Source organism: Ursus americanus, chromosome 14, assembly GCF_024610735.1.
Source record: "Ursus americanus isolate L20-20 chromosome 14, mUrsAme1.1.p, whole genome shotgun sequence".
NCBI classification, from domain to species: domain Eukaryota; kingdom Metazoa; phylum Chordata; class Mammalia; order Carnivora; family Ursidae; genus Ursus; species Ursus americanus.
In genome coordinates this window covers 36,706,588-36,731,214 of record NC_142140.1, presented here as the reverse complement: position 1 = coordinate 36,731,214, position 24,627 = coordinate 36,706,588, and the positions used below count along the sequence as shown (strand labels likewise).

The 24,627-nt window shown below is 59.1% G+C and overlaps 1 protein-coding gene across 3 annotated transcripts in view; it reads left to right on the top strand.

Moving 5' to 3' along the window:
• The window catches only part of NISCH (nischarin), a 32,987-nt gene extending 9,483 nt beyond the window's left edge, over positions 1–23,504 (top strand). The window contains exons 4-21 of one of the 3 annotated variants that reach the window (XM_045807293.2): positions 1,699–1,747; positions 2,693–2,856; positions 3,217–3,312; positions 4,468–4,563; positions 5,692–5,844; positions 6,516–6,584; positions 7,303–7,488; positions 7,655–7,783; positions 8,955–9,068; positions 9,414–9,525; positions 13,641–13,765; positions 14,920–14,969; positions 16,188–17,588; positions 19,340–19,796; positions 20,234–20,390; positions 21,069–21,197; positions 21,694–21,855; positions 22,278–23,504. In XM_045807293.2, the coding sequence (XP_045663249.1) occupies positions 1,699–1,747; positions 2,693–2,856; positions 3,217–3,312; positions 4,468–4,563; positions 5,692–5,844; positions 6,516–6,584; positions 7,303–7,488; positions 7,655–7,783; positions 8,955–9,068; positions 9,414–9,525; positions 13,641–13,765; positions 14,920–14,969; positions 16,188–17,588; positions 19,340–19,796; positions 20,234–20,390; positions 21,069–21,197; positions 21,694–21,855; positions 22,278–22,888 (4,260 nt within the window). In that variant the 3' untranslated portion in view covers positions 22,889–23,504. Of the gene's footprint in view, positions 1–1,698; positions 1,748–2,692; positions 2,857–3,216; positions 3,313–4,467; positions 4,564–5,691; positions 5,845–6,515; positions 6,585–7,302; positions 7,489–7,654; positions 7,784–8,954; positions 9,069–9,413; positions 9,526–10,083; positions 11,160–13,640; positions 13,766–14,919; positions 14,970–16,187; positions 17,589–19,333; positions 19,797–20,233; positions 20,391–21,068; positions 21,198–21,693; positions 21,856–22,277 lie in introns of those variants that run through there. The other 2 variants (XM_045807292.2, XM_045807294.2) reach the window with 2 other exon arrangements.
• The last annotated feature ends 1,123 nt before the right edge of the window (positions 23,505–24,627 follow it).

Sequence of the window (24,627 nt, the reverse complement as noted above, 5' to 3'; positions counted from 1 at the left end):
TCTTCATTTCTTCACTGCAGTCAGGGAGACTATAATTGAGTTTAAGTTGTTGCAAGAGACTGAAATTGAACTTCAGCCTGAACGGAGAGCCTCTCTCCCCTAGCCAGAGCCCTCTCCTGCTCAGAGCCTGCATTGTCCTGACGGCCCCTTTCCATCTGACCTTGGATCTTGCCAGACCCTGTGCCCCTTAACGCTGGGGCCGTGTTTGCTCATTTTCCCCTCACTGGGCTTTTTGTCCACTTGTGATGCCGAAGGGAGGTTCTTCTCACACTATATGTAAGCTGAATTTTGAGCAGCTTTAAGAAATAAACACATTTTATGTATGTATTTATTTATTTATGTTATGTCACCATACAGTACATCATTAAATAAACACATTTTTAAAAGCTAGCATGAAGTATTAAAAGAAAAAATTAGAGGAATATCTTTATAGTCTTGGGATGGGGGAAGAGCCCTGAAGTCACAAAGCAAAAGAATCACAGCTTACACAACTTGTATAAAGATCAAGCATCTCTGTGTCAGGAAGTCTACCATAAGCGAAGGTAAGAGGCCTACACGGCGGGGAGAAGCTGTTTGCAGCGTATAAACAACCTTCAGCATATCCATCATGTATGAGAGATAAAAAGGAGATAAACAAAGCACAGAGAAAAACAGGAAAAGGACACCCTGTCTCCTGCAACCTGGTGCCTTTTGAGTCCCATCAACATGTGAATCGCATGTCCTCGTGGCAGAGATGTTCCCGTGAGTCATGAAGGCAACCGCGTGGCCTCCATCTGGGCCTGTTTACCCAAAGTCCCGTTGGCTGCCATCTGTCAGTTCGTTAAAATTCTTACCTGCCTGATGTGGGGTCGGGGGCCCTGGGGCCCTGCCATCCCCAGGGTCACACGCAAGAGTGCTGAGGCAATGGGTTAGGCACAGAGGGAGACTTCGAGGCCGAGTGGCTTTGCCGCCTTCTGGCCACGTAACGTTGGGGAGTACAGCAGCTCTCCGCCCCAGTTTGCTCGTCTGTGACACGGTTCAAAATGCCGTCTTCCTCACATGGGGCTTCAGGGCTGCGGAGTGCGGCAGTGTGCAGCAGGCGCCCCGGCATTGCCCAGCGTGGCCCAGATCCCAGCACGCCAGCTGTGAATATGACCGAGGGCTTAGTCGCTCAGGCCTCCTTAAAGGAAGTCCTTCCCTTCTGCTTTCTGAGGACCCCGGGGCCAAGTGGACTGTTGCAAGGCTGGAAAAATGAGCACAGGAAGAGGCAGTTCTCTTTCTTAAGGCACCTTTGGGACATGAAAGAAAGTAGAAATGGCCACTCTCCGAAGAAACAGGACTTCCTCCCTGTCACGCCCTCTCCCAGGATCTCCTGGGGCCAGTTTCGGGAGCGGACTGTCAGGATAGCCGGGCTTTGCCAGCCTCCCGGGCCTCGTGTGCCAACCAGGGCCTGTGTGTGCTGAGAGTCGCCGCTGTCTGCTTCCATTCTTCCTTTGAAGCAACATTCCAAGTGTCCACAGAGCTGGAAATGTTCAGTCCCCTTCCTGAGCACTTTGATTTATAGTTTACTCTCTCTCTGGTTGTATGTTATAAGCTCTGTTTTATTAACTTTCTAGAGAGCTGGCATTGCAGCAACAGAGAGCATAGATAGCAGGGAGTGTGTGAGGCCCAGGGACTGGGGCAGGGGGACTTTCTAACTGCGAGTTGTTTTCTCCTCAGGAGATAAATGGCATTACCGCAGCCCTGGCTGAGGAGCTCTTTGAAAAAGGTATGCGGCCGGGAGTCCCCCAAACAGTTGGTGCCTGTCGCCCAGCCCTGCCAGGCAGCCAGGGGCCCGGGGCGGTGCAGAGCTCCATCTGTGGTGCGGTGCCAGTGAGTCCTCACCAGCCCCCCCCCCCCGGGGTTGCTCAAATCCCTGGGCCTGGTCCACAGCCCAGCCTGTCTGCCTACCTGCCCTACAGGCAGCCAGGTCTAAGAAGCTGTGGTCTTTTTACCTTAGGACTCCTGGGTCCCCATGTCAGGGGCTAACCCCAGGCTCAGGATCTAGTCCAAAGCCCTGTGGTGGAGTTCTGGAAGGTGGGTGACCTGCCGCCCTTTTGCACCTGCTTTGTCCTTACCTGAGAGAGTTGAGACATCAAACAAGCCAGTGCTGGGTCATGACGCTGCCAGAGAGCCTCCTAACAGTTGCTAACGTGTAGTGAGCGCTTCCTGCCGTTCGGCCTCGTGTTGGGCGTCTCACGGCCTTCCTTCCAGGCGGTCCAGATAAGGACACTGAGGATGAGCGGGGACATGGCTGGGAGGGGCAGCACGAGGACTGGTTGAGAACCCCGCCTGCTCCCGGGTCCTGCGCTGGGCTGGCACCTGAGGCCTCCCCTGACTCGGGCTGTGTGCATGTTAGAGGTTGTAGCGTGGGCCTGCTGCCCAAACGCAGCCCAAACGCAGCCTCACGTCAGCCGTGTCCCTGCTCAGCGCCGCAGATTTTGACTCGGCCTCGCCTCAGGGAGGCTCCCCAGTCGCACGTTCTCAGGGCCCTTCCCTGCTTTGTAATCACGCATCCTGGGTCTGCCCTGTGCCCAGCGTGAGCTCAGGACCATGGCTTTGTCCTGATGGTGTTTGCCTAGTGCTTGTTAACTGTAGGCCAGGTGGGCAGAGGCCCTGGCTGCCCAGCGGGGCTGGGGCTGGGCGCTCACCCTTGGGGGCACGGCTGTTGCAGGAGAACAGCTCCTGGGGGCCGGCGAGGTCTTTGCCATCGGGCCCCTGCAGCTCTACGCGGTCACCGAGCAGCTGCAGCAGGGAAAGCCCACGTGTGCCAGTGGGGACGCCAAGACTGACCTCGGGCACATCCTGGACTTCACCTGTCGCCTTAAGTACCTTAAGGTAAAGCTGTGGGAACTTGATAACGGAGAGCCGCTTGGTTATGGGCATGGAGCCCAGGTGGGGCCGAAGAGGTCATTGGCTGGCAGTGTGTGCGCAGGTGGCTGAATGGGCCCTGGGACGAGGAAAGCCACCTTTGGTGTTCTTGGCACCGCACTTCTGGCTGTGAGCACCAGGGGGCGGTCGTGACCCAGTGCCCCCTTGCTTTAGAGTTTGGCTTTAGCCTGCTTTGCTGACCACGCAAGTGGTGAGTGGAGGTGCGTTTCTCCTGCACCTCATGTAACCCAGCAGAGTCACCCCATGAACGTGGTTGGGGAGCACTCGCAGCAGCGTCCCTGATTCAAGCCCTGTGTCTGGCCACAGGTTTCCGGCACAGAAGGACCATTTGGGACCAGCAACATTCAAGAGCAACTCCTACCTTTTGATCTGTCAATATTCAAGTCTCTTCACCAGGTGGAGGTAAGGCCCGGGGCCCCTGGAGTCTAGGCGGGGCTGAGCCCACGCGGGTGTGGGCTTGCTTCTGATTATCTGGGGCCAGAGAGTGTCTGGGTTTATCCGTCAGGCACTGTTGCTTTGGTGTTTGTCAGTATGTGACAGACCCCAGCTAGGTGAGTCAGGCCCATCTGAAGGTGGGCAGAGAGGGGCCTCTGCTGCATTGGCTGGTCTGCACGTCTGCTCTGGGCACAGGCAGCATGTGGACAGGATGGGGCACTAAGCGCTTGGCTCTTTCTGCTCCTTGCTCAAGTTGAAGTGTTGGGAGGGCATCCTGAGGGCAGGCAGAGCCAGTTCCAGATCTGTGTTTCCCAGGGCACATCAGCAGAGGGCTTTGAGGGTTCTCTGCACTCCGGTGTGCCCACACCTAACAGGAAATACTTTGTATTACTCACTACCAAATTCCTGGGTTCCTGATAATCTGTTTTGTTTACATTTTTTAAATGTAAGGGGACGTAACGGATAATTTTAAAAATGCTTGAAAGCATCTGTTTCTAGAGCGTGGCTTTTGTGTTCAGCCCTCTGTCCTCATGGACACTTCTTGGTGGAAGCTTCCCAACTGCCCTACGAAATGGATATTTTTATTCCCATTTTGCAGTTGACAAAACTGAGGGTTAGGGAGGTAAGGAAGTTTGGCCAGGACCACACAGTTAATGAGGGGAAGCTGGGCTCTAAATTCAGCCAAGTCTAACTCCAGAGCCTCTGCTACCCACGGAACTGTTCTGCCTGCACCATTCTGGGCTAGTCCCAGAGACCTTGAGGACCACATCCCTTGATGGGAACGTGTGGCGTGTGCCCCCGCCAGAGCTGACTGAGGAAGGACTGGGAAGGTAGAGGAGTGCCCAACCCAGCTTCGACTCGCAGGCTGGGGCCCCACGGTTGGGGTCTGCAGGTGGGTAGCGTTCATGGGCGTGCTTGGGCCTGTAGCCCTCCCTCCTCACTGCAGGACAACCAAGGACAGTGAAGCAGGGCTGGGTGAGCAAGAGGGCCCATTGTACTCACTGTGTGCCCGAGGGCTTTTGCTCTCAAGTTCTGCTTTCCAGAGCCCGCTTTTCCTGTCCACCTGCCAAGCCCTAGTCAGCCCTTACAGCCTTTCTGAGATGCAGCTGTGCTATGTTGCAGATAAGTCACTGTGGTGCCAGGTACATCCGGGGACTCGTCGCGTCAAAGCCCACCTTAGCCACGATGAGCGTCCGCTTCTCCGCGACCTCTATGAAGGTAAGCTCCACCCATTTCCTGCCTGGGGCACCGAGGGGCAGGGTCCTGCACTGAGGGTGGGTGCGAGCGTCACTGCTGTCTGCTGGCGGGGCTTGACAGTCCCTGGGACACTTTAGTCTGTGTCTTCGTCAGAAATCCATACCATTAAACAGGATCGTTGAAGGGACTGGGTCTCCCCGCCCCCACCCCCCAAAAATGTCACTGGTTTTGGAGGTGACCAAATTGCTAAGTAGTGGCAAGTGACAGAGTGTTCATTCGATTGGTATAAATGTTTCTCTAAGCGTAAAGAGTCTTGGCTTATTACTTGTTTTTATCTTGCTCCGAGTGGACTTGACGTAGGTCAGGCTGTGGAAATGCTGCTCCGCGTCGTTTGTGAGCAACAGAAACACTTGAATTGAGAAAATAAGGGGTTTCTTTTCTATTTACCTTTTTGTGGGTTGCATCTTAGCAATGTTAAAATCCTTCTGCGGGTATAGGACATGGTGGCTGCTTTAGTGACTTACAGCGTCTGATCCAGGGTTGGGTTTGGTGAAGTCTTGAGGCCACTGGCTGAGATAGGAGGCTTGTGTAAAGAGCAGGGGTATTGGGCAACCTGGCCCCTCTCCAAGGTGCTCCCTGCGGCCTCTCTCAAAGGGCCCAAGTTGATCCATTGAGGGAGGAGAGCTCTTCTGGGCATCAACGGCCAAAGCAAGGAGGCCTGCCTTCCTGCCCTTTGACGGTGCCCCTGTGTCCCTGCTGCTACCCTGCGGAGTAATGGACAGTAATGGCCTCCTGTCCTCGGTGGGGACCATGGTGCCCACTTGGAAAGCATAGTTGCCTGGAAACACCATGAATTCTGATCTTCAGCTCCTGAGGTTTAAGCCAGAAAAGGCATCAGCACAGAGCAAAAGGCTCTATTGGGTTTGCAAAGTATTTGCTAATGAGGCAGGGTCAGAACACATTCTAAGTGGCTATTATGTTGCTAAGCTTTTCAGTTATTTCACAATCGGTTAAAGCCATATGAACTGAAGCCCATTTTAACGCAAGTTCACTTCCACATGCTAAATATGCTGAAGCCCTTCCTGAAATTTTGCAATGATCGTGTTGCGTGAGGGCCAAGTGTGGCGCTCAACAGATGTTCTCACACAGGAAGTCCTTGTTCCCGAAGCCTCGGAATTTGATGAGTGGGAGCCAGAAGGCACAGCCCTGGAAGGCCCTGTGACCGCCGTCATCCCCACGTGGCAGGCACTGACCACTCTAGACCTGAGCCACAACAGCATCTCCGAGATCGACGAGTCTGTGGTACGCTCTCAGCTGCAGGTGCCAGGGGCTTCTCTGGCCTGAGCAGACCCTGAGGTTGAGTATTCAACTTGGCCTTTTCCAGAAGGACCATGGAAAACCTATACCCAGGGCTCTGTGCATTGCCTGCAGGTTTTAAGTTAATTTCTGAGTGGGATTAATTCAAATAGGTGAGGTAGCGGTTAGAGCCAAATGTCTCATGCACGTCTGGTAGAGAAGCATGGTAAGTGAGGACATTTGCTCGCAGGGAGTGGAATGGAAAAATCACTCCCTAGATTCCAGATGCGCCCCCGTAAGAGTGACATCCAGATAGTATTCGGGCAGGAGGAGAGTGATTCCCTTCTTTGTGCTCTTTGGTGGGGTTGGGTAGGGCTGAAGGAGAGGGATGAACTTCCTACCCCATCTGATGGGACCTTGCCACCATCCTTTTCACAAGCCGGGGGTTCTTTAGGGACAGTGGCCCGCGTTCAGCACTGGAGGGAGGCCCTGTGTGCCCCTGGGACAGGCTGCTGGGTGGGCACGGGAAGGCGTCCCAGCAGCAGCTCCACAGAGATGTCCGGCTGGGGCGTCCGTGGTCAGGAGGAAGCATCTCATGGTGTCTGTCCACCAGGTACCGGGGCCACCGAGGGTCCTGCGTCCTAAGGTAACCTCAGGTATCTCTCTTCTTTCTCAAGAAACTGATCCCAAAGATTGAGTTCCTGGACCTGAGTCACAATGGAGTGCTGGTCGTGGATAACCTGCAGGTAATTCACGTCTGTAAAGAAGACCGTCCGGCGCCTGGGTGGCTCAAACGGTTAAGCGTCTGTCTGAGGCTCAGGTCCTGATCCCAGAGTCCTGAGATTGAGTCCCGCATCAGGCTCCTCGCTCAGTGGGGAGTCTGCTTCTTCCTTTGCCCCTCCCCCTGCTCATGCTCGCTCACTCTCTCTCCCGCTCACAAAAATAAATAAAATATTAATAAATAAAAAATAAAGACGACCCTCTGTGGGCTTCTCGAGGTCCCGCTCTCTGGGGGGCTCAGGAGCCACCTTGGGAGCTTGGCCATCCCCTGGGGTTTTCTCTCTTAGGCCCCCGAAAGGTATCTGGGTGCACGGGAGGTTTGTAAAGGCAGGGTCTGCTGGTGTCCCCTTGAGGTTTCAGTGATGCACTGGGCGATTGTGGCTCTAAACGAGAGTGGGGAAAAGGCACGGAAATATGAACCGAGTGTGACGACAATGCGTCTTTGTCACTATGCTGACAGCCTGATTTTCACACCTTGCTCCTGCCCCGTGGGCCATGATGCCTCTGCAGGGGATGCCACGGGTTCGTGCCGTGAGCCAGGGAGCAGGGAGTGGCCCTTCCCAGTAGCTGTCTGGGGCAGGTGGGTGTTGGAGGGGGAGAGGCCCACGGCACCGTCCGTGGCAGGCCACCTGCTCGGGCACCTGGGCCTGAACCAGTTGTACCCTGCTCTTGATGCTGCCGCAGCACCTGTACAACCTCGTGCACCTGGACCTGTCCTACAACAAGCTCTCGTCCTTGGAAGGGGTGCACACCAAACTGGGGAACATCAAGACCCTCAACCTGGCGGGCAACCTCCTGGAGAGTCTGAGTGGCCTGCACAAGCTCTATTCCCTGGTCAACCTGGACCTCCGCGACAACAGGATCGAGCAGGTGAGCTCAGCCTGGAAGGCTCCTGGGGTCCTGGGGTGGCTGGGCCTTGGAGTTTCTCAGCCTAAAGAAGAACGGTAAAGCTGTCTTGTTGAAAAGAGGCCATCTGACGTGTTGGCCTGTTGCCGAAGCAGTCAAGGGATGAGGGAAGGGAACTCGTTTCTTGCAGATGGAGGAGGTCAGGAGCATCGGCAGCCTCCCGTGTCTGGAGCACGTGGCCCTGCTGAACAACCCCCTGAGCATCATCCCTGACTACCGAACCAAGGTGCTGGCTCAGTTCGGAGAGAGGGCCTCCGAGGTAAGCTGCCGGCGCGGCTCTGCTCTGGCAGAGAGACGGGCTGGATGGAGTCTGGCTTTTCCCAGGAGGTGCTGTCCACTGTTCTGTGCCTCCCTGCTTCGGAAGGACAGCTGGCCCCGAAGGGCCTTTCAGTTCCGGGAAGCCTGCTGCCTTCCCAGGAACAGGCTTCCCTGCCCCTTCTGTGGGGGCGGCGGCTGCCCTGGTTCCCGCTGGCTCCTGTCCTGTCGTCTCTGTCAGAGCTTCGGGCCAGGAGGGCTCCCCACCCACCAGCAGGCACAGACTGAGGGTGGAGGGACTGTCTTCAGCTTGTTAAAGTCCTGCTGTCTTTTATAGACTGCAGACCTTAAAGGGTTTGTCCCCCTTTGCCAGCGCGGCCCAGCCCAGTGTCTGCTGCCCGCTGCGTGCGATCTGGCCACCTGCCGCCGTGCCAACCGCACAGATCCTTAGCCGGATTCACCTGTCTTTTTGCTTTCTTTTCACTCTTGGGCAGGCCCTCTCCCCCTCCTCCCCAGATCCCAGGCCAGAGGATACCCGGGCGTCTGTTTGCATCCTCCCCCCCCACCACCACCCTACTCATCTCTTTCCAGCCCCGAGTGCCCCTTTCTTCACACCGTCACCAAGACCGTGTTCACAAGATGTCCTTTCCTCTTGCCCTCCCAGGCTGCATGATGTGGTGTCAGCTCTTCCGTGGGCCCTTGGGACTGTCCTCCGTCGACCACACTGTCACCCCTCCCTGCTTGCTAATCATAGCCTCCTCCTGTATTTGTAGATGGGGGTCCCCACCCGTTTGCCTATTCCTCGTCACCCTGTGTTTGCCCTCCTGGTTCCCCAGCCCAGAGGCCCTCCCCTTACTCTTCCTGGTCTGAGAGTTGCCATAATTGGGGGCTTCGTTCAGGTCACCGCCTTCCCCCACTTCCAGCTGCCCAAGAGGCCATCACGGTGGATCTTGCACCCCCTGCCTCCCCTTCTCAGAAAGGGACTCCCAGAAATGGCCCGGGCAGTGTGGGACTCCCAGGTCATTTCGATGGGGGGTGAAGAGCTCACCCGCCAGGGGGCAGAGCCTCCCTTGGTCTCCTGTGTCCTCTTGGGGCCTGGCCCACACCTCGGCAGGGCCCCTTCCACTCTGCTCCTGTCAGCCCCTATGCTGACAGCTGTTCTCTGAACTCCGTAGGTCTGTCTGGACAGTACAGCAACCACAGAGAAGGAGCTGGACACCGTGGAAGTGCTAAAAGCAATTCAGAAAGCCAAGGAGGTCAAGTCAAAGCTGAACAACCCAGAGAAGAAGGTGGGTCTTTGTGTGGGAGGTGACAGGAGTGATGGTGAAGAGCGAGCTGAGGGAGGAGCTGGCTCGCAGTGGAACCGGGCCGCGGAGCGCTCAGGGCTCCTGTGTCCTGGCTGCACCCCTCCATGTCCTGGCTGCTTGACCTTGGGCAGGCCCCCTCCCCTTTGTTCTCCCGGCGTGAGGCGGCCCGTGGCAGCACCTGCCGTGCGGGGTTGCTACGGACCAGGCAGGACCGCCTTCACCCGCCTGTGAGAGCTGGGGGCTCCCTCCTCCCCAGTGGTCGTGTCGGGTTCTGTGCTTCCTGATCTTTCTCTCCTCCCCTGGGCTGACTTGAGCACTCCTCCTCAGATCATTGAGGATTCCCGGCTCTCAGCTACCCCCTGCGTCCGACCCAGCGGCTCCCCTCCCAGCGTGGCTCCCACCTCTGCCTCCCTGCCCCAGCCCATCCTCTCCAACCAAGGTAATTGCGGATGTGTCTTGCCAGCTGGCAGACTGGCACAGGTCCTGCCTGGGCCTCCTGGCTGGGCTTGGGGGAAGATGCCGGCAGGATTCAGACACAGGGAGGGCATGGTGCTGTCTACAGAGGCGGGGAGGGGGGCTGCCGGCCTGATTTCAGCTCTCTTGTTTGCTTAGCGAGGGCCCCAATTGGCCTGAATCCCACATCCGGTTCCCGTAGGATCCCATGGGTTTCTAGTGGGGCCCTGAGGCTGCCCTTTGAACAGGCTCGGGGCTGCTGCTCATGAGGACCCTGCTCCCCCACAGGCAGCGTGGGCAGACTGGCTCCTTGCTAACGGGACGCCAGGCCCGGTGACTTTCCTGAATCGGGCACCCCGACCCCTCTGTAGGAGACTTTGTTTTATCCTATTGCCTCATCTCTGTGGCTCTCGTGATGGGATCCAGCCCCAAAACACTGTGTGTGTGGGGCCAAGGTGGGCTGTCCGTGGACCCGTGGAAGACCAGTTCCCTTCACCTGCCCATTGTCTTAGCGTTTTCAAAGGGCTTTCACCTCTGAACCCAGGCATCCTCGGAGATGAGTGAGTGAAGCAGGTCCCATGAGAGTGTCTGCTGGCCCGGCCCCCACGGAAGAGGGGAGGGTGTGCCGTCCCGAGTGGAGCCAAGGCTCGGGACACACAGGAAAGAACGCCGCCCGCCCGCCCGGGCTCCTGGAGACGCAGAACTTGGTGTGAGGTCTTGGGAAAACAGTTTGACCCTATGTTTCAAGAGCCAGAAAAACGTTCCCACCCCTTGACTTGGTAACCCCGCCGGTGGGGATTTTATCTGAGTGGGATAAGTTCATGGGGAAGGGGGAGGCGAAATGCTCACTGTAGCATTATTCACGCTGACAAAACATGGGGTGTGACAGGCGTCAGAGGATGCAAGGGAGATCGGGCTGTGGTACGAACTGCTCGGCTGCCAGCGCATCAGAGGGGGGGGGGGCTGGGTAGGAAGAAAGGAGGAGCGCTCAGGTGGAATGGGAGCGCCTGTGGCCGGGCAGCACACCAAGGTCATGACCCTGAGGTAGGAGAGAGAATTCAGGAGAGCGGATTGGTGGTGTTAGGGGCCAGCGTTAATTGTCAGTCCGCTTCTAGAACACTCTTGACTGAGAGATTTGGGTTTTATTTTTTTACCTGGAAGGGGAGGGGGGTTTGTATCACTGCAAAGAAGCTTCCCTGCCGCCGGGCCCAAGCCACCAGCGTGCGCTGCCCCGTCACAGCCCCGGCCAGCCTGCGGAGAAGCCGAGTGACTAGGCTTCTGGGGGACGGGCAGATGCCACTGGTCCTCGAGGCCGGGCCCCAGCCGGTTCTTAGTCCGCGTTTGTTGAATTGATGAACGAGTGAATGTGTGAGTGAACGAGCAAGCGGAGATCCAGCCGGTAAAGCGCAGACCGTAGGTGCGGGGAATGAGGCGTCTGCCCCGGCGCCGCGGCTGCAGGCAGCCCCTGGTTGGGCAGGAAGGCCTCTGCCCCGCTCCCAGGGACGTGTCACAGAGTGGCTCACTATAGTCTGCCCCCCCCCCGCCCCTTTCCCGGCTACCAGACATTTAGACGTCGTCTCCAGATTTGCACCTCTCACGAATAAAACTGTAGTGGATGTCTTTGTGTGCACATCTCTTTCCTTTTTGTGAGAAACAACAGAATTCGGGCCCCATCTAGGCACTCTGATGCCTCTCGTCTCATCCTCGGAGTGACCCCTCCTGACCACTTGTTTGTACAGTCCACGGTCCAGGAAGGAAGCAGAAAGACTGTCCCCGTCCACATTTCCTCAGTCCCAAACAGGGCGTGGGTGGGTAGCAGCAAGAAAACGTTGCCTTCTCTCACTAAGGTGGGGGACTCTGCTGGGGGTTGTGTTCAGCCGTGTGCTTCCCGTCCAGGGTCTTGCCTGGATGGGCCAGGATTTCTCCCTGAGGGAGCAGCTCTGCTCCCAGCCTGCACCCGCCCATAGAGGTAAACACGCTCGTGGTACACCGGGCGCTCTCCTGTGAACACCGGGCCTCGGGGTGTGTCAGGAGCTGTTAGCCAGCTTGTGGGAGCCGTGGAGGAGTGTGGCCGGTAGGGGCTGACGGATGACATGGCAGTTGATTCTTCAGCCGGGTCCGTAGAGAAGCGGTTAGGAGCAGGCACCCGGGAGGGAGGCCGCTCAGCGTGCAGCCCAGCTTTCCGGGCCGTGTGCCTTCAAGCAACCTGCAGCCTCTCTGAAGCTCAGTTCTCGCAACTGTAAAGTGGATGTACCCTACTTCATCGATTCTAAGATGCACCAGTTTCCACCCTGTGACTTCTCTGAAATTGAGATGCGTCTTTCAGTCAGTGGCGTCTCATAGTCGCTGTCAGCCAGCTGGTATTCGTGACGGAGTCGTGTGAAAGCCTTCCGTGGACACCTGCTAAGACCAAGATGGCGCCCCATCCACGCATCTTAGATTTGATGAACTGTGGTAAATAATGAGAGGCGTGCATGAGCTAATGCTGGGGAAGCGCTTAGCACTGCTCCTGGCTCCTCAGGAATGGTCAGGAAGGGCTTCCCTTCCGTGCGTCCTTACCGGGCGATTCCAGATGACCAGGACGGTGCCCCTAAGGAACCTGGAGGTGAGCTTGTGTGCCCAAGGGAGAGCAGGACAGGTGACGTGGGGGCGTTTGCAGAAGGGAGAGGCACGTCTAGAGCAGAGGGCTTTGCACTGGAGGTGGTATGCGAGGTGGACCTCAAAGGACGAGAGAATCCGAGCGTGTGAGGGAGGAGAGGGCTGGACTCCGGGAGAGAGTAGTGTGCTTCCTGCATGGCTGTGTGCTTGCCGCCTTCCTGCCTCTGCATAGCGCCTGCTGCTTTGCTCGGGGGGCGGGGGGCAGGGGGTCTGGGCTTGGGCTCTTGGCTTGGCTAGTCCGTGGGCAGAGGACCCGGGCTGCATGAGTTGTCCTGTCCCTGGGGGGCAGCTGGGCTGCACAAGGGTCCGTGACCTCTGGAGCCAGGCAAGCCCTGAGCTCCTTCAAACCTCTGTGAAACTGGGGGTTGGTGTTCAGTGTTCTGCCAGCTAGCTACATTTAGGACAATGTTTTTAGAAAGTCTTTATCCTCCACCCCTGTGGAAAATGTCTGGAGTGAAGTAACAGGCCCGGGCAAGCTGTATTCATCAAACAGCGTCAGCAGGGTTTAAGAACGCCATGTGTTTCTGGGGTGCATGAGTCCGTGTGCTGTGCATGGAGGTGGCCTAGAGGGAGGGTCAGTGGGGAGCATCCTGCGGAAAACAGACCGTGGGTGCCGAGCACAGTTTGTCCTTGCCAGCCCAGAGGAAAACAGCCTGCGAGAAGGCCTGGCCCTCCGCGTGAGCGGTCCGGAGCCCTTGCGTGTCTGTGAAGCTCATAGAGGTGTTCTGTTAGTGGGGTGGGGAGCCGAGTTCAGTCATTCTCCTAGAAACAGGTTCCAGGAGTGAGCACGTTGAAGGCTCTTGATGGACATACTGCCAAACTGCTCTCCCAGCGGGCAGGCCAACTCATGTCCCACCGCCTGCCTCTGCGCAGTTAGGCCAAGGCCAGACCAGGCTGTCAGACCTTTGCCAAAGTGAGGCAAAACCGAGGTCACGTTTCAGCTTGCCCTTCGGTTCCTTGTGGGGTGCGCCTCGGTTCCTCTGTTCTTTCTGACGGCCATTCCTTTGTGGAACGGCTGCTCATCCCTGTGGTCTCCTAGCGGGGTTTCCAGCCCCCCACTGCCATCCTTGTTATCTGGGAGAGCCTTTTATAGATCAGAGACACACATCTTTGTCAAGTATCGCAAGTACTTTGTTCTTTCATTTTATCTTCGACTTCTTTTCTTGCAGAAGTTTGGTGATTACATAGTCACACACCTGTCAGTTTCTTCCTTTGGATTTAGGATTAGAAAGTCTGTCCCTGCCCTGAGGTTAGATAAGCAGTCACTTGTTCTTTCTTTGAGGTTAAGATTTCCGTTTTTAATGTTTTCTTCTGTGATCTGTGTGCCTGGGTTGGGGGGTCCGATGTGGCCCCCAGCCACGTCAGTAGCCTGACGGCCCAGCCCTGTTTGTTGAATGGCTACTCTCCCTGCCCACCCTGCCCGCCCGCCCCTGGTCTCTCCAGGTATCATGTTCGTGCAGGAGGAGGCCCTGGCCAGCAGCCTCTCATCCACCGACAGCCTGACTCCCGAAGACCGGCCCATTGCCCGGGGCTGCTCCGATTCCTTGGAGTCCATCCCGTCCGGACAGGTAATGCGCTCCTGCTGCTTCTGGGGATCGCTTGTGTCTGTGGACTGGCTCTTCTGCCTAGGGCCGTCCGGAAGTAGGACTTGCCTGGGCTGGAAGCTGGAGGTGGCCTGGCTCAGTTGGGGCAGATGCTGCCGCTGCCTGGCGCACTCTGCTTTGTGATGAGCACTTTGTCTTCCCTGTCGGTCCATCCGTGTGTGTGTATCCGTCTCTCTCTCTCTCTCTCTCTCTCTCTCTCTCAGGGCTCATAGGAACAGGCAGTTCTCTCACTAGCCCCTAGGGTCCTTAGGGCCTATGAGTGGACTCCCCTGGGACAGGCAGTTCAGAAAGCCCTCGGGGGGGATTGTTTGGGTCCACATCCATCAGGAAGAATTTGTCCACTGTTGCCTGGCACGCTGGGCTACTCTGCCCGCTCCTGCATGTTACCCTAGTAGTCTGGGACACACTGTGACTCCAGCACCTCTGTGGCTGCTGCTGAGGGCTCTGGAACTTTTCCTTCTGTCCTGGGAAGAGAGGAGGAAGGCAAGTGTGATGCGGGGGTTCTGCTTGGTCCCTGGGCCTCCATCCAGCCCTGACTGTGTTCAGTAGTCCGGGGTCACGGCCCTGTGACTCTGGGCAGTTTGCAGAGTCCGCTCTGTCCCAGCACTCCTTGGCACTCCTCCCTTCGCTCTCCCCAGGGTCACACGGTAGGAAGTTGCCGGGCCCTAGGTCCTCAGCACTGCCCAGTGACCCCTGGGAGGGCCTGGCCGGGTGCTGCGTAGCCTCTGCCCGTTGAGATCTCTGCGGGCCAGTTGTCACATTGCTAGACTGTCCATGTGGACGCTCTGGGGTGGCATGAGGAGCACTTGGGTGCCAGACCTAGGGGCACTCGCTGAGCTGCAGAGCGGTGGGAGGCTCTGGCTCAGGGCCTGGTGGCGTGGGCTGGGGCCAGACAGGCGGCAATCTCAGCCCCGCTGTGCGCTGCTGTGTAACTGGCTGAGTCTCTCTTGGCCTTTCTGGGCCCCAGAATCCACCCCGAGAGAAGCGCGGGGATGGTGAGGAGCTTCCTGCAGGGTGGTGAGCTGGGGCAGGCTGCCTGGCTCAGGGTCCAGCACCCAGTACATGCCAGGGAATGGCTACCGCAAGTCGGGGGCTCACTGCATGTCCTCCTTTGTCAGGCACCTTCTGATGATTTACGGGACATACCCGGAGCTGTTGGCGGTGTGAGGTAAGGAAGAGGTTAAGAAGGCATTCTAGGCCTTCTGCACATGCCCAGCTGGGGACTAGTGGGAACCAGTTGGCTTTTGTTAACAATCTGTTCGTAGAAGTCCTTCAGAGCTGTTTCTTCCTTTAAATAAGTAAACAGCAACGTGGTAGGCTCTGGTCTGTTTCCAGATTCCAATCCCTGAAGTTAGTTTGACACATTATCCCACACTAGGGGTCAGCAGATCAAGGCTGATTTGGTACACGGCCTATTTTGTACAGCCTGTGAGCTGAGAATGATTGTTATATTCTTAAAGCACTGTTAAAAGAAAAAGAGATTATGTGGATGAGCTCCTCCAAAACCTGAGGTGTTCACTCTCTTATCCTTTCTAGAAGTTTCCTGACCCTGTTCTATATATGCTTTTTCATGGAGGGGAGCAGTAGCCAAGAGGAGATAGTTTTTGTTTTTTTTAAAAGATTTTATTTGTTAGAGAGTTCACAAGCTGGGGGCAGGGGGTGGAGGGAGAGGGAGAAGCAGATTCCCCGCTGAGCAGGGATCCTGACACGGGGCTCAGTCCCAGGGCCCTGATATCATGACCTGAGCTGCAAGCAGATATTTTATTTTATTTTATTTTATTTTATTTTATTTTATTTTATTTTATTTTATTTTATTTTATTTATTTTTCGGTGCAAAATTGGTGGTTTATTAAAGCACGGGGACAGGACCCGTGGGCAGAAAGCAGACATTTTAAACCACTGAGCCACCCAGGTGCCCCAAGAGGAGCTAGAATTTAAATGTGAAAGTCCTAAGACCCACCTGCCTTACTCCCTGACTCCCATCCCAAAAGCCACTGGGTACCCCTGAAGGGAACCATTGTCAACAAGTGACTTCATGGCCTTGAGCTCACATTCCCTTTGGGGCTCACAGCCAGCATCTGAGTGACTGAGAAGTCTTTGTGGTGCTTTTGTTGGGGGAGCCTGGGTGGTGTGGGTAGGACAGGGCCAAGCGTCTGTGGTCTGAGCCCTGGGAGGGGAGACTCTCAGCTGAACTGGCAGTCCCAGCGTTCCAGCACCCCGGCTCCCCACTGGGGCACTTGTCGTGGACACGGGCTCAGCTGTTTGGAAGGCTTGTGGGACCCTCGCGCTGGTCCATCGAGCCAGGGTTCAGCGGCAGGCTCTGCATGTGGGCGGTGGGGCCCGCCCGGCCCAGCATGCCAGTGACCTGGGTCTTTTCCCCACGCAGCCCGGAGCACGCGGAGCCCGAGGTTCAGGTGGTGCCCGGCTCTGGCCAGATCATCTTCCTGCCCTTCACCTGCATCGGCTACACGGCCACCAACCAGGACTTCATCCAGCGCCTCAGCACCCTCATCCGGCAGGCCATCGAGCGGCAGCTGCCCGCCTGGATCGAGGCCGCCAACCAGCGGGAGGAGGCCCAGGGCGAGCAGGGCGAGGACGACGACGATGACGAAGACGCCGCTGAGAACCGCTACTTCGAGATGGGGCCCCCGGACGCAGAGGAAGAGGAGGAGGGCGGCCGGGGGGAAGACGAGGAGGACGAGGAGGAGGAGGAGGAGGAAGGCGAGGAGGAGCGCCTGGCCCTGGAGTGGGCCCTGGGCGCCGACGAGGACTTCCTGCTGGAGCACATCCGCATCCTCAAGGTGCTCTGGTGCTTCCTGATCCACGTGCAGGGCAGCATCCGCCAGTTCGCCGCCTGCCTCGTGCTCACCGACTTCGGCATCGCCGTCTTCGAGATCCCGCACCAGGAGTCGCGGGGCAGCAGCCAGCACATCCTCTCGTCCCTGCGCTTCGTCTTCTGCTTCCCGCACGGCGACCTCACCGAGTTCGGCTTCCTCATGCCGGAGCTGTGCCTGGTGCTGAAGGTGCGGCACAGCGAGAACACGCTGTTCATCATCTCGGACGCCGCCAACCTGCACGAGTTCCACGCCGACCTGCGCTCCTGCTTCGCGCCGCAGCACATGGCCATGCTGTGCAGCCCCGTGCTCTACGGCAGCCACACCAGCCTGCAGGAGTTCCTCCGCCAGCTGCTCACCTTTTACAAGGTGGCGGGCGGCTGCCAGGAGCGCAGCCAGGGCTGCTTCCCCGTCTACCTGGTCTACAGCGACAAGCGCATGGTGCAGACGGCCGCCGGGGACTACTCGGGCAACATCGAGTGGGCCAGCTGCACGCTCTGCTCGGCCGTGCGGCGCTCCTGCTGCGCGCCCTCCGAGGCTGTCAAGTCCGCCGCCATCCCCTACTGGCTGCTGCTCACACCCCAGCACCTCAACGTCATCAAGGCCGACTTCAACCCCATGCCCAACCGTGGTACCCACAACTGTCGCAACCGCAACAGCTTCAAGCTCAGCCGAGTGCCGCTGTCCACGGTGCTGCTGGACCCCACGCGCAGCTGCACCCAGCCGCGGGGCGCCTTCGCTGATGGCCACGTGCTGGAGCTGCTCGTGGGCTACCGCTTTGTCACTGCCATCTTTGTGCTGCCCCATGAGAAGTTCCACTTCCTGCGTATCTACAACCAGCTACGGGCCTCGCTGCAGGACCTGAAGACCGTGGTCATCGCCAAGACCCCAGCGACTGGGGCCGGGTCCCAGAGCCCCCTCGTGGAAGGCCAAGCTGCCGAGGACAAGGCCAGGTGAGACCGAGCACAGGCTCTCGGTGGGGGGAGGTGGGGAGATACCGTGTGTGAGACAATTCAGGGGTCCTGAGACCCCAGATCGGATGTGAGTGGGCCCAGGGTGGGCCCGGGTCCTCTCTTTCTCCCCGGCTTCTGACGAGTGTCCGCGTTGCCCTTGGCTCTCTCTGATACCCCGTGCCAAGCCTTACTGTGCTGTTGAGCCATATACCCCCTTTCAGGAAGAACTGGGTTGCTGAGGGGCTCTCTCTTTGCACATAATTCTGTGAGTTCTTTCCAAAGGAACTTGTTGGCTGACAACAGCAGAGTCTGAGATCTGAGTTTGAGAGCCGGGTGGTTCCCTCGTTCAAAGCTCCTTTCTTTCTTGCAGCAGGGGAGACAGAGAGGGAAGTGGTGGCAGCCTTGTCCTGTTCTTCCTCCCTTTGCTCCTGAGCCCTCTGTCTGGCTTCCCCCTGGCTCCCTGCCTGGGTTTCCCTCCGGGCCATCTGGAGATGAAGCTAGAGGGAGGCCTGTGGGCAGCTGTGGTCATACCCTCAGCTCACCCGCACCCAAGACTCCAGAGAGGGCCTTGTGCCCTGGAGGGTTCCCATTTTCTGCCCCTGCCCCCTGGCTTCACACGTGCTGGGGCTTCCCCAACCTGGGCAGGAAAGCTTTTCGTCTGTTGTTGGTCCTCCTGTCCTCTGAGATACAGCCTCATTTTCTCCTCTGTTCTTGTGGATAGTGGAGACCCTGTCTTCACCCCAGCATCTCATGGCTTCTGCCTCTAATCCCAGCCCCCCAACTGAGGCTCCCAGCTTCACCCTGGATGAATCGGGTACCATTCTTGGGCCCCGCTTAAGTCCCATGCCCTCCATAGAGACGCCATCAGGTCTTCAGGTGCTAGAGAGCAGCTCGTGCCCGAGGCACCCTGCGTGGCCTTCCCTCCTCCCTGTCCCTGTGCTGAGGCCTTGAGCGGTGACACCCTGTCTCCATTTCCTTGCTGTCCCCAAGCCTGGCTGGAACCTGCCCACAGTGGGGACTGCATGCAGAAAATAGCTGCCCTGCTCTACCCCAGCAGGCACATCTCTGCCACAGGACGAGAGGGGGGACAGCCCAGAGATTTCTCTCAACAGCTAGACTGTCCCAACTGAGAGGATGATGTCCGAAAGACCCCCTCAGCCTGGGCACAGGCATGTAGGCCGGTGGTAGGGTCCTCCCCACCTCGGGGGTCAGCTCCTAAGCTGAGCTTTCAGGGCTCTAAGCTTTGTTCGGTCTTGTGATTGGAACAGACTGGTGAAAACCGAGCGTGGCCATGTGTATGGTGGTGGGGTGGGGTGGGGTGGGGGGGGGGGAGAACCTGGGCTGCCTGAGGAGGATCCAAAGGCAAGCTGAGGGGCCGTTTGGTTTTGGTTCTCCCCTCCGGTTGCATTCAGGTCCCAGGCCTGGGCACCTTGGTTCGCACTCTCTGGAGTGCCATTTCTGATACTTCTGCTGCCTTCTGAAAAGGAATTCTTAGTCCATGGACCACACCTCTGGCCGTCCCAGCCCTGGGGTACCAGACTGCCTGTCTTTCCCTTAACTACTCATCTCCCTTCTGAGAGCAAGTGTCTGGCACTTTCTCTTTGTTCTGTCTTTCTGTGGGGAACCTGGAGATGACATCTCCGGGTGACCTCAGACGTGGCCCTTGTTCTGTCACACTCTGAGGTGTGTGATAGGACTCTCCGCTCAGGATCCTGATGCTAACACTGTCTCTCTGGGGATTGGAGTTGCAGCAATGACCAGCGGCCCCAGGAGGCCCCAGCAGAGGCTCCAGCTCCAGCCCCGGCTCCAGCTCCAGCCCCAGCCCCAGCTCCAGCCCCAGCGGAGGCGCTAGCGTTAGACTTGGCCCCGGTGGAGGGCCCAGCTCCAGCCCTGGAAGAGCCCTCGGGCCCAACAAAGGCCTCGGGCCCAGTGGAGGCTTCGGCCCCAGCAGAGGCCTCAGCCCCAGAGGAGTCCCCAGAGGAGACCCCAGCAGAGAGCCCAGCCCCAGCCTCTGTGGAGGCCCCGGCCCCAGGCGAGCCCCAGGTGCAGGCGGAGGCCCCCGCTCAGTACCCAAGCGAACAGCTGATCCGGTCCACCTCGGAGGAGAATCAGATCCCTTCGCACCTGCCCGCCTGCCCGTCGCTCCGGCACATCGCCAGCCTGCAGGGGAGCACCATCATCGACCTCTTCCACAGCAGCATCGCCGAGGTAGTGGCCACAGCCCGGGGCCCGCTGGCTGGGCCTCCTGTGGAGAAGGCTGGAGTCGGGGCGGGGGCTGGCGGAGGTCCTGGGCTGCCCGCCCCTGGTCCGTTGTCTTCTCTGTCACCACCTCTTCCTGGCCACTCCTTGCCTCGGGCCCCAGACACGCCCCGCCCCACTCCCACCTCCCACCCTTCCATTCTTCTCTGCTTCCAAGTTTATAAATGCATGGACCAGATGCGATGAGGGCCCTCTGTCTCCTCAGCCAGGACTGCGGGCATGTCACTGGGACATGCAGGTCACCAGGACCGTGGGCCTGACGAGGGTGGCAGGGGGAGGTGATGCCCTGCCAGAGCTCTGTTCTCAGGCAGGTGCGGCCTAGAAGAGAGTTTTGTGCCCCTGGCCCTGCTCTACTGCAGGCCCAGACCCAGCCATTCTGTGTCCAGGTTGAAAATGAGGAGTTAAGGCACCTCCTGTGGTCCTCAGTGGTATTCTACCAGACCCCGGGGCTGGAGGTGACTGCCTGCGTGCTGCTCTCCACCAAGGCCGTGTACTTCGTGCTGCACGACGGCCTCCGCCGCTACTTCTCGGAGCCCCTGCAAGGTAGGCGCCGGGGCCTGCTGGCACCCGGGAGCAGAGCACGTGCCCAAGGAGACAGGCCGCGGGGCCTGAGGCAGCAGGGATCTGGCTGTGCCGGGCTGCGCCTCCCTTGTCTGGGGAAAGGGCTTGATAAGCACTCTCTCTCCTGGAGCTGTCAAGAGAGAGCTGAGGCCAGCACAGGCCAGGGCCCGGGAACTGGCGGGGACGGGGAGCGGGTGGGGCAGCCTCTGTCCCGTGGGACCCCAGCGGGAGCCGTAGCCGGCGTCCTGTCGTAGGGCTCCCGGTGCCTCCGCTGAGCCAGGCAAGACTCAGACCCTAGGACGCGTGGCCAGTGAGGCTGTAACGTGTGGAGGCAGAGGCGGCTCTTCTCCAGCGGCTGGCGGCCAGGCCAGCCCAGGGGCCCCCTTCCTGCTGGACAGAACTGTGCCCCAGCAGAGGCTCCAGCTCCAGCCCTGGCTCCAGCTCCAGCCCCAGCCCCAGCCCCAGCTCCAGCCCCAGCAGAGGCGCCAGCGTTAGACTTGGCCCCGGTGGAGGGCCCAGCTCCGGCCCTGGAAGAGCCCTCGGGCCCAACAAAGGCCTCGGGCCCAGTGGAGGCTTCGGCCCCAGCAGAGGCCTCAGCCCCAGAGGAGTGCTTGCCGGGCGGAGCCAGCGCCACACTCGGTGCCTGTCTTTCTGTCACAGATTTCTGGCATCAGAAGAACACGGACTACAACAACAGTCCCTTCCACATCTCCCAGTGCTTTGTTTTAAAGCTCAGCGACTTGCAGGCAGTCAACGTGGGCCTTTTCGACCAGTATTTCCGGCTGACGGGTGAGTGCCGTGCTTTGTCCTATTTTGGGTGAAGGCCAGTGTCACCAGTGGGCTTCCAGCTCCCATGTGTGGGTGCGTTATCGCAGGCTGAGTTATCTCCGCTCACAAGCCCGTTCACCGGAGCGGGAGGAAGCAGCTTCAGGAACTGCTGAGCGTGCAGAACCCCCCAGGGCTGGAGCGCGAGGCAGGGACCGAGGCGGCCGAGTGCCCGGCGGGCAGGGAGAGTGGGCCCAGGGCTCACGGGCAGGATGTTTCTGACTCACACTTCCTGAAGAGAGAAAGCTAAGCTTTTTCCCTAATGCCTCTGCATCCCCTTCCAGAAAAATGTCACAGCCCTTCCGGCCCAAGAAATAGCTATCTCCCCAGGCCCCATGATGCTTTCCCACGTGGGTCCTCCCGGCCCCGGCTCCTCCAGGCTCCAAGGGGCAGGGGTGGGGTGGGTAAGAGGCAGCTGCAGCCGTGACCCGCCCCTTGCCCCCCACCCCTGCCCCCGCAGGCTCGTCGCCGATGCAGGTGGTCACCTGCCTGACACGGGACGGCTACCTGACACACTGCTTCCTGCAGCACCTCATGGGCGTGCTGTCCTCTCTCGAGCGCACGCCCTCCCCCGAGCCTGTCGACAAGGACTTCTACTCCGAGTTTGGAAACAAGACCACAGGTACCCCCACCTGGCTCAGGCCACACACGGACCGCCTGGGCTGATGTCGTGGGCCTCCTCCCTGCCCCAGGGGCTGCAGCAGGCGCCCGAGCACCGCTCTTTGCCTGGAACCCCTCTGCCTCGTGCGCTTCCTCTGTTTCCTGCTTAGCCAGCGAGGCTTTCCCGTGGCCTTTTCCGTGGCAGAGCCCCCATCCCAGCAGACCCTCAGCCACCTGGCAGTTGCATCTCGAGTGCCGGCCGTGCGCTGAGCTGCTGGCCTGTGGGTCCCCGCCCGAGCGCGGGGGGCCTGGCGCGCTCCCCGGCTTCCGCCAGCCCCTGATCCTGCCATCATGGGTGGTTTGGTTCTCTGGGGCTCTGGGCCCCAGGGCCGGCCAGGCTAGGCTACGACCCCGGTGCCCCCCCCCCCCCCCCGTCCTCTGCAGGGAAGCTGGAAAACTATGAGCTGATCCATTCAAGCCGCGTCAAGTTCACCTACCCCAGCGAGGAGGAGATCGGGGACCTGACGTTCACCGTGGCCCAGAAGATGGCCGACCCGGAGAAGGCGCCGGCCCTCAGCATCCTGCTGTACGTGCAGGCCTTCCAGGTGGGCACACCGCCCCCCGGGCGCTGCAGGGGCATGCTGCGCCCCAAGACGCTCCTGCTCACCAGCGCTGAGATCTTCCTCCTGGATGAGGACTTCGTGCACTACCCCCTGCCCGAGTTTGCCAAGGAGCCGCCGCAGAGGGACCGGTACCGGCTAGACGACGGCCGCCGCGTCCGGGACCTGGACCGCGTGCTCATGGGCTACCAGACCTACCCGCAGGCCCTAACCCTCGTGTTCGACGACGTGCAGGGCCACGACCTCATGGGCAGCGTCACCCTGGACCACTTCGGGGAGGTGCCGGGTGGTCCCGCCAGAGCCGGCCAGGGCCGTGAGGTCCAGTGGCAGGTGTTCGTGCCCAGCGCCGAGAGCCGCGAGAAGCTCATCTCGCTGTTGGCTCGCCAGTGGGAGGCCCTGTGCGGCCGGGAGCTGCCCGTCGAGCTCACCGGCTAGCCCGGGCCACGGCTGCCCCTGCCACCTGCCGTGTCCAGCCTGGCGTCCGCTCCGGTGGGAAGCAGGCTTTCTTTGTTCTTTTTAAAGTGTTTCTCCCCTGTTTTGGGTACCCTCCTTGGACCGTCCTTGCAGAGAATGTGAACATACGCGTTCAGTGACTTCTTTCCAGTGCTGGGAGTGAAAGCGCCGGCCCCCTCCGGCGCCTCCCTGGGCCATCTGCCTCCCGTGGCTCTGTTGCCAGCCCCTGGGGCAGTGTGGCCGGCACGCAGTGTTGTGTCTTCTGTTGTGGGACTGTTATTAACACGTGGCACCGTGGGTCCGATTTACTCTTCTGTGTCCTTCCCTGAAATGTCTCGTCCAGTTGTGTGCTGTCATTGTGGACGTTCGCTGCTATTTGTGAAGCTGGTAGCAAAATGCACATCAGAAGCCCCCGCCCCGTGCAGTTTTCTGAAGTGGAGGCCTCTCCTGGCCCAACCAAGTGGGAGAGCCCTGTAGGGGCAGGAGTCCCCAGGCTTGGGGCTGAAAGGGGTGGTGGCAGGGGACCTAGAGCTGCCAGTATCGAGTGTGTTTCCTGTCGCCTGTTTTCTCTATTCCAATAAAGCAGAGTTTGACACAGTCTGGGTCTTTTTTTTTTTTTTTTAAAGATTTTCTTTTTTTAGTAGAGAGAGTGTGTGCACGGCAGAGGGAGAGTGAGAGGGAGAAGCACACTCCCCACTGAGCAGAGAGGCCGATGTGGGACTCGATCCCAGGACCTTGGGATCATGACCTGAGCCAAAGGCAGACACTTAACCGACTGAGCCACCCAGGTGCTCCCAGTCTGGGTCTTTGATTTCAAGGGCCCCTGGGGTGTCAGCAGGGCACCGGCCCAGCGCAAGGTTGGCGTGAGGGAGAGGGTCCCTTAGGGAAGCAGGAAGGTGAGCTCCTGGGGACGGGGGAAAGAAAGGAGGGAGAAGGGCATGGAGGGCAAGAGAGTGGCTCTGCTCTGGCGGTGCTGGTGGGGCGGCCCTGGGGTGCTGGCACAGGGGAGGTGTGAAGGGACCCTTGGATAGGGCTGGACTGGGCTGGGGCCCACCCTGAGCCTCAGGGCATGGCAGCACCGTGGTTCACTAGCTTTCTGCCTCCTGCAGGTCTGGAGTGTCCCTGCTGAAGCTGCAGTCTGTTGCAAGGGTAAACTCTAGAGTCTGGGACTGCATAGGGTGGGGGCAGGAGGCCCCACCAAGAGGGCCTGCGGGGGGAAGGCCTGTGGGACGTGTCCCCAGGTGGTGGATGGTGTGTTCGTGTCTCAGAGACGTGCGGAGCCTCACGGAGCCCTGCCAAACCGGACCTGGGATTTCTTTGGGAGCCAGCCGTCTGTCCCACCTTTCCTCATCCCATTCCTACCCCCAGAGCAGAGCCCTGGAGCCCCACTAATCTCTCCCATCCTGGCCCAATCAGGAGCGTCAGGCCTGGGGCCATTCGGGCCAGGCAGGGCTGGAGAAGAGGTGATTGGAGGGGGGCCAACCCAGCTCCCAGGTTGCTACTCCTGTTCTCGGTGCCCGCAGCGGGGCCTGGTGCACCCATCGCCCTCAAGAAGGCTGCTGCGGGGCGGGGGTGGGGGCACCCAGGGGAGGATCTCCGCTCTCAACGTCCCCAGCCAGCTAGCTGGTGGGGGAGAGAGGCCTGCTGGGGAAGAGAAGGCAGGCGACACGGCTTCTCCCTACCAGGTTTTATCAAAGACCTTTACAAAGGGCCACCTGCCT